This window comes from Centroberyx gerrardi, chromosome 1 (assembly GCF_048128805.1).
Source record: "Centroberyx gerrardi isolate f3 chromosome 1, fCenGer3.hap1.cur.20231027, whole genome shotgun sequence".
In the NCBI taxonomy this organism is placed as follows: domain Eukaryota; kingdom Metazoa; phylum Chordata; class Actinopteri; order Beryciformes; family Berycidae; genus Centroberyx; species Centroberyx gerrardi.
Window position 1 is genome coordinate 4,584,976 of NC_135997.1, and position 7,966 is coordinate 4,592,941.

The following is a 7,966-nucleotide window of genomic DNA, read 5'->3' on the forward strand; positions in this document are numbered from 1 at the left end:
GACAATAATAATCAATATTGAATGAGTCCATAATAAATAAGAATATAGAAATACTAAATCTTTTAATTGTTTCAGATTACATGTTACAGGTTGTTCTTCCTTTAAAAGTAACAGGCAGACAGTGCAGGGAGGCCAAAATTTGGGTTTGACCCTTCACCTCTCCATAAGGTGACTGGAGGACTTAACATAATGTAGGTGGGGCCTTTACTATATGGACTTAGCCTCTCTTTTACTATTCTTAGCCTGTAAGGCACTTTGCCTAACAGTGTTAACCTTTGGTTAACGTTTTGATGGGAAACAGGATCAGGATGACTGATGGATTTCTAAGTGTCTTTTACACAAACGCCGTCTGTACATATAGCTTTGTAGAAGACATTTTGTTATGATAATTGTGCTGGCATAGAGGTGTGGGCAGAAACCATACAACCCCCCCCCCCCCCCCCCCCCCCCCCCCCCCCCCCCCCCCCCACACACACACACACACACACACACACATACACACACAGAAACGAGTTAACAAGCTCCAATTTATTTATTTATTTCACTGGGATGTTACAGATTTTAATTATTTACAGTACAGTTGGCAAATGGGAAAAGAGAAGGGGAAAGAAGAAACAAAAAGGGTTATGGTTAGGGTTAGAAACAAACAGCAGACAAAAAAGGTTATTGACATAAAAACAGATATACATCGGGTCTGCATGGATATATCTGCACAGCATTCACTACATCCATTGCATATAGATGTTCCCATAAGGCTGCATGCTGTGGGTGCTATACAAATAATGCTTACAAATAAGCACTTTGATCACAAGTTATCAAGTCACAGTCATGCGCCTAAATTAAAAAAATGGTTTAGGAAGGATTGTATGCACATCCAAATATGTAAACATAGGTGTACACACCCACACACACACACACACTGCTGCTACACAGGTGAAGAGGAAAATAAAGTGAAAAGACATTATATACAGTACATTACCATTACTTGTACAGTTTGAGTCCCTTACTCCCAATTTCCCACTCACACTGATCCAGCCCACACAATCCCTTCTCCTTTCCAATTCTTATGTAGTATTTATTATTTATTACAGTAGTTATTTTCATCCATATTCACATGAAAATTTGAAAACATCAGTTTAAATAAAAAAAATAGAAATTATAGTCACAGGCGGCTTTTCTGGGCCAGGTACAAATTTAATGCTGTCAAGTGTTCAGACTCATACAAATACAGTTTTTTACAATTACAGAAAATGTTTTAGTGATGAGGGAATTCATTAAATTGTGATAGCTATGATCTATGTGCACTGGGATGTGCATTAACATTACAATGACTGGCTAAAGTTTCCAAGTTATCATTTGACCCACCTTAAGTAGATTCTGCATGAAATGTGGTGTGAAAGTTCACACAAACACACACTAATCTCAATTACATTACTGACAAATATTTTGCCCTAGAGCATATGAAACAAATATAAACAAGTAACATCAATACCATTCAGAGGTATTCAATTCAATATTTTGGCAGTTGTGTTGCTTTTTAGACATAGTAGTTGGAGCATTGTGATTATCTGGTCCAAATTCCTTGATGACTGGACAAACCATCATGGAGTTATGGTCAATTTTGTAGTAGGTCACAGACTCTTGTTAGTTAAATGGTTAATAGCAGTTATTATTAGCTGTTATTGCAAAATGCCAGCCGATGAAAATAAACAATCACTCGCTTTAGTTACCAGATGATTGGGAAAATGCATAGAATTGTGCAGTTTTAATACACAGTAGACACAAAAACCTTTATATTGATCATATGAACCATAAGGAGAAGGGGGGGAGTTGTTGCCCCCACAGATCTCCACACACATAGCAGTTCACAGTTGCAGAAACAGTAGAAGAAAGATGATCTCTGTTAATTATGTGTCATCTTCAGCTCTTGAAAAGACGTCATCATGATGTGCGCCATGTCTGCACACTGGGTGACAACAATAGGCTTCTCTTCTCTTCCATAAAAGAGGATATTGTTGATTTGGTGAAAGAGACAGATGCAGCCCAGTGTTCAGTCATCTCCCAGAACTGAATGAATAATGATTCAGATTATCATGAATCTCCGACTCTCCCAGCCCACACTCGGTGTGGAAGTTGCACTGATGTTAAAGTGAAGAATCGATCACCTAAGGCAGATAATTCCCATTCCTTTCCAGTCATATATCACAAAACTCCCACTGGACTTGAAAAATAAAAAAAAATATGACAAAGTGGATGCTTTGAGGTGATATCAAAGAAGTCAGGATTTCTTCTCCTGCTGTTGGAGGAACCAACCACAGGGCCCGATGTCCAGTTTGAGCTGCTCCATCACCCAGGGGTCCTTCTCTGATCCCTCGATGAACTCCTCCAAAGAAATCTGACCTGGACACATCACAAGAGGGATGGACTGATTACACACAAGGTGAAAAAGCAATGTAAAACACACTATTATAACAAAATAACAGACAGGAGAGAGTAAAGCCCCCTTGCCTGGAGTGAAAAGGGCTGAGGCACACTTGTGTCAAGTCGAGTCAATAGCCAGTTAGTTCAATACTAGTTCCAAAAGTGGAATGCTGACACGTTTCAGCCTGCTAGGCCTTCGTCAGGGAACTTTTGGAACTACTATTGAACTATCTGACTATTGAGTTGAGTTTCTCTGCCTCACAAAAGTGGGCCTTTTTCTCCGGGGGATGTCATCCCTTTTCACTTCAGCTAATGTTGCTTCACCCTCCCCTTTAGTTTAGTTTCCCATAATAAAGAGCACTTTGTTTTATTGTGCACTCAACCTGACTTACGCACTGAGCATATCAGACATTCCTTACTTTTTAATGGTCCTATTTCATTTAAAAGTGTCTCGTTGAAGACACCAAAATGTTTTGAATCAAAATCTATTTATCAGAATCAGAACAATGAGAGCAAAATAAATCTGACATTACAAGACAGTTACAGTTACAGGACTGACAGGTGAGCTACAGAATGTAACAGGACCTCTTATGTCATACAGGCGGGACGTGTTGTATCACAGCAGACTAAACATACAGTAAACACATGACAACTGTACACTCATGTCCATAAATGCTATGTGTGGAACTTACCGTCTTTATTCTTGTCCACCAGTTCAAATATTCGGTCACAGACATCTTCAGTATTCTCTTTGACACATGGGTTGTTGTGCTTCTTTAACTTGTAGATGATCTACAAAGATGAGAAAAAAATGACAACAAGCAATGCTGATGTCAGTTCAAATGCTTGAGGAAACATATCTCTTATCCAGAGGTGGAAAGTGACTGTCTCTTTTACCAGAGTGATCTTCTAGAAAGAACTCTTACTTTAACTGGAGTAAAATTATACTGAGGTAGCAGAATGTTTACTTGAATAATAGATTTTTGTACTCTTTCCACCTCTGCTGATATGGGTATAAAACTGAAACCCCATTAATCAAAGTTCAGTCAGAACAGTCTCATCATGATATAAACAATTTATTGCAACAAATGTTACTACAGTTGGATTAGGCAGTGTGGCTCCGTTCCCAGGATGCTCAAAGAACAAATCTGTGCAGGCATGACACAGATTTGGCTCGGATCACGCAATACTCTCCCCCTGTGTATGGGACGGAGCCTGAGAGATGCACATCGCTTAATTATAATGACAATATAATAGACATAGTGAGCCTGGGAGGCTGGGAGGTGGAGGGAGGTAAAGCTCTGTGGCAGCAGGCAGCAGTGTGATGCAGCAGCAGAAGTGAATGCAGGATGAGTGAGAGCCAGATCTGTTTATATGGACCGCCTGGTTATCAGAGTTGGGTCGTGGTCGTTTGTGATTGGTGGACATCTACAGCACCAGACATATGACTACCATGTCCTGCCTCAACTACCGCGAAGCCCCATAAATATTGATCTGTAAAATGTTAATGCTTAAAGAACCATAAATGTTATAAGTATTTAAAGCTGCACTAGGCAAGAGTTTTATCAGCTTTACTCAAGTGGGGCTTAAATAGAGAAGAGCATACTATACCATCACTGCCTAACTGAGACCCCTGTTTCACCCTGTTGGCCCAAATGAAACCTGGTGTCGGATGTGGACACTTCTCCGCTCACAGGAAGTGACGAATTGAAACTTAAGAGTGAAATACAAACTGTCTGCTAAACAGCAGTAAGCTTGGTCCAGAGAAAGCTGGACTCACCAACATTAGATCTTTTCCTCTCTCGTCTCTTTGGTTTCCTTTGGTATAAAGCAGTTTCCTGACGTCACCTTACAGGATTTCTGGATGTTAAAATTCAAACTTTTCACACAGTTACCTCTTGCTGCCATTTGGAGCTGCCAACATGTGAAGTTGTCTAGTGTAGCTTTCAAAATAATTATAAGGGGTGTTCCTTGTTGCCACATTGAGACATGAGATATGTGTAGCATTGACAACAACTTATCTTAATTCCCTTTCCTTTAGTAACAACTTAAGAAGGCCAAAATCCCTTTAAAATCTTTAAAATCCATCCAACTCAGAGATGACCAGGTTACATTAAATCCATCCAAATGCCAGTTAATAAAAGATGAGAAGGTTTGTGCTGTGCATGTGGCTCAGAGGATATTTGTGGGTAGATTTTAAGATTTAATTGAATTTTAACAATCTTCCAGCACAAGTGGAACTCAGGTGGCAAGTATGAGTGGCATGTCTGAGAATCAGCCACTTAGCGAGCAGGTAAACAACAGCAGCCTGGGATTGGCCAATTCTCTCAGACTTGTTGGTGAATAAGACACATAGAGGATGAATACAATACATTTAACAATCCTGGGGAGTGAGAGGATAATTAATTCAACATATCAAGTGACCTACTGGAGGAGGAAGATCAAGTGGCTCTATATTTTAAAAAAGTACTGTAGAAGGATCTAAATAATTACACTGCACACAATCCATCAATGGTCTGTATGGACACTCAATCAAGATTTACTTGCAAAAGTTTTGGGTTAAACTTTTGTAAATACCCTTTTCAATGGTAAATGGATTAACTGAATACTTACTTCGACTATATGTTTCACTTCTCGTCTGTCCAGGCAGCCATTTCCATCACGGTCGTAAACTTTAAAAGACCATTTCAGTTTGTCCTCTAGTTTTCCACGAAGAACAAGGTGCACTGCAGCCACATACTCCATGAAGTCTATCTTTCCATCCTGAGAGGAAAACAGGGGGGTAGAGAGATGGATTTAAACATTTGACACGCAATATGATATACTGAGGCTGGTCTTGACCATGCAATTGCTATTTTATCAAACTCTGCCTGCCCTAAAATCATCTTATTTTTTGCATTTGTATCTTTTGCCTCAAATATCAACCCTTCATCACTCCTCCCAACACAGCTGATAATACATGCAGGCCCACGCCTCATCTGTCCAGAAGATGTTGAGACAATATCAAAAGGTGTCCTTCACTGTTTTCTCACTTTTCATTTAGTGATATGTATAACACTTGATCTTCTCTCTGCTGTATCTTCTTCTTTGAAGTAGGTACTTCATAGAAAAAGATAGGCCTACAGCAGAAAAGAAGATAAGAACATGTGGACACTGAAGATTAAATTAAAGCTGAATTCACCTGAACAAAATTGCTATTAATTAGATATCAATAGATCAATCAGTAACTGTCAGTAGACTAACTTCCTCTAAGTATTAAGGCTGTTGCTACAATACCTTATTTGTATCAAAGGACCGAAACACGTTTTCCATGTATGCAGACTCTTCTTCTGTGGACGTGCTCACTCCAAAGATTTTCCTGAATTCATGTAAGTGTAGATTGCCACTTGGACATTCACTTGCAAACTTGCGGTAGAGTTCCTGAATGTTTTGAAGAGCCACTTCCTTCTCCATGCCATCGCCACCCTGTGCCTGACCCATAGTTCCCCACGATCGCAGAAAAAACCTATCCGAAGATGATGAAAAAACTACGAAATCTACATCTGGTACAGTAAGTAGCCTATACGTTCTCAAGCATATTCATCACAACCGCTCGACTGCACGTATCCATGGCTAGTGTACTTAAACCCTGTTGTTAACCCCACATTGTCTATTTCAAGCTAGCTGCTCAACAAATCCAATTGCCCTTTCAGTGATCTTCTCCAAATCCCTGTCAACAATGGCTTTTCTTTCCAATATAATATAATCATTTCAGAAATCCTTTGACAAATCAAATACAGGATGCTCTGGAAAAAAAAATCTTGATTCACTCACAGCTGAGTGCCAAAGAGTTTGCATGTAGACTCTTGCTCATTTTGTTGTTTGACAGCAGTTGGGTGGGATTGCAGCGGACAGCAGGCCAGCACCTCAGGGAGCTCTGGGTTAGGGTTAGGGTTAGAGCTCTCAGGGAGATTACAGCAGGATGACGTCAAACTGCAGCCTGAACGTGGTCTTGGTTGATCCATGAGGTCTGTCTGAAGTCAGTTCACCCAGCCCTCGACTATTTACCTGCCATCAGTGGAGAATCACTTTTTAAGTAAAGCAGATGCTTATTATAAGGGTTGTAAGTGCTATTTCTGTTACCACCAAATGCATTCAACCAGATGTATGTTTTCTGTTTTTTTCTCTGATTTGTGACTGACATTATAGATCACACTAGGTTAGAGCAGAGGTATTGAAGTAAGGTGATTTTTTTCATTATTGTATTTTATTCCTTAGTTCTTACAAGGTAAAACTAAACTAAACTAAACAGTAAACATGTCGTCCACCACAAATGAGGCAGGCACCCCTTGGGCCAATCAGTAAAAAGATGCATCATCCCTCCAAGTTTCTTCAGAAATGGAGTGTGCAGCAGTTAAGAGATTTTGACTTTTAATTATAGCGTCCCCATCAGGCCAATCAGTGTAACGTTTTAATTGCCAGAACACAGAGACAAAATGCATCCTCCCTCCACATTTTGTCAAAATTGGACCAGTGGTGTCAAAAACGGCCTCTATAGCATCTTATTGAGGTACTCTGTCCCATGCACCTACAATTATTGACCTTTAAGTATAGCACCCCCATTTATCCAATCAGTGTCATTTTTTAAAAGCAGACACAGTGTTTGCAGAGTGAAGATGCATCATCCCTCCAAGTTTCATCAAAATCAGATCAGTGGTGTCTGAGATATGACCTGAGATATGTTTGGCAGATGTGTGCTTTTCTCCCTCCTTTCTCTCCTCTCTTCTCCCTTCTCTCTTTCTTTAGGTGACTGCAGCTGATGGTAATTGGCCGGCTCATTAGCACCTTTGGGTGCATGCCTGATATGTTTCGAGAGACGGACAGTACTCGCTTTTGGTTGCATATTGTAGTTTTTCTTTTTCTTTTGGGTAAGGAGGCCCAGCAGTCCAGTTATGGCAGCTTTGTTTGTTTGATTGTTTGGTAGTTTAAGGGGAGACTCTGGGTCTGACGGCCCATTGCACATTGGCTCAGTAGTTTCCCCTCCTTTTGTTCATTTTGGCCAGACCTTCCGACTCTTGCTGTATTTTACTTTGAAAATAAATCGTACTTTTGTACTTCTTAACTTGCGTATAGTTACATGTTGTGTAATATTTTTGAGTGAGCCATGGCTTGAGGGTGTAACAGGGACAGAGTCAAACAGATTTTTTTTTTTTGGGCCAAAGAGTTGGCTGTCAGATTGAGTTAATACGGGATCTGAAACGGCAGCCAAACATTTATAGTGAGACAGTATTTACTGTATCGCACCCATCAAATTCACAGAAACTGGTGTTACTTCGCCTGTGATATTTTTTTTATAAATCAGGGATCATTATGCTAAACTTAAACAAATTTGCAAGAATTTACAAGGTGTGTTGTAGACTTGTTCACCCTCTGCCACTGTCCAAACTACAGATTAAACTGGATATTGGCCTTGTGAAATTTGACCAGTTTAATTCAGTTCATGCAGATTTTGAGAATTTGCTAAATTACCCTTTCATTTATACTGCTTTGAGTTGGATGAAGCTAT

The 7,966-nt window shown here is 39.8% G+C and overlaps 1 protein-coding gene across 1 annotated transcript; it reads right to left on the bottom strand.

The window, feature by feature from the left end:
* Positions 1–2,278: 2,278 nt before the first annotated feature.
* LOC139923267 (guanylyl cyclase-activating protein 2-like) lies at positions 2,279–5,913 on the bottom strand. The gene is made up of 4 exons (XM_071914003.1): positions 5,698–5,913; positions 5,035–5,184; positions 3,114–3,213; positions 2,279–2,400 (listed from the first exon to the last, which is right to left on the bottom strand). The coding sequence occupies exons 1-4, from the start codon at positions 5,899–5,901 to the stop codon at positions 2,279–2,281; spliced, it is 576 nt and encodes a 191-aa protein (XP_071770104.1). The 5' UTR covers positions 5,902–5,913.
* Between the last annotated feature and the right edge of the window lie 2,053 nt (positions 5,914–7,966).

Excerpts from the sequence above, each read along its gene's own strand:
- LOC139923267 (XM_071914003.1), bottom strand. The coding sequence starts at position 5,901 with ATGGGTCAGGCACAGGGTGGCGATGGCATGGAGAAGGAAGTGGCTCTT. Across the intron at positions 5,185-5,697 it reads GGTCCTTTGATACAAATAAG|GATGGAAAGATAGACTTCAT; the intron begins GTATTGTAGCAA and ends TTTTCCTCTCAG. Across the intron at positions 3,214-5,034 it reads AAGTGAAACATATAGTCGAA|ATCATCTACAAGTTAAAGAA; the intron begins GTAAGTATTCAG and ends TCATCTTTGTAG.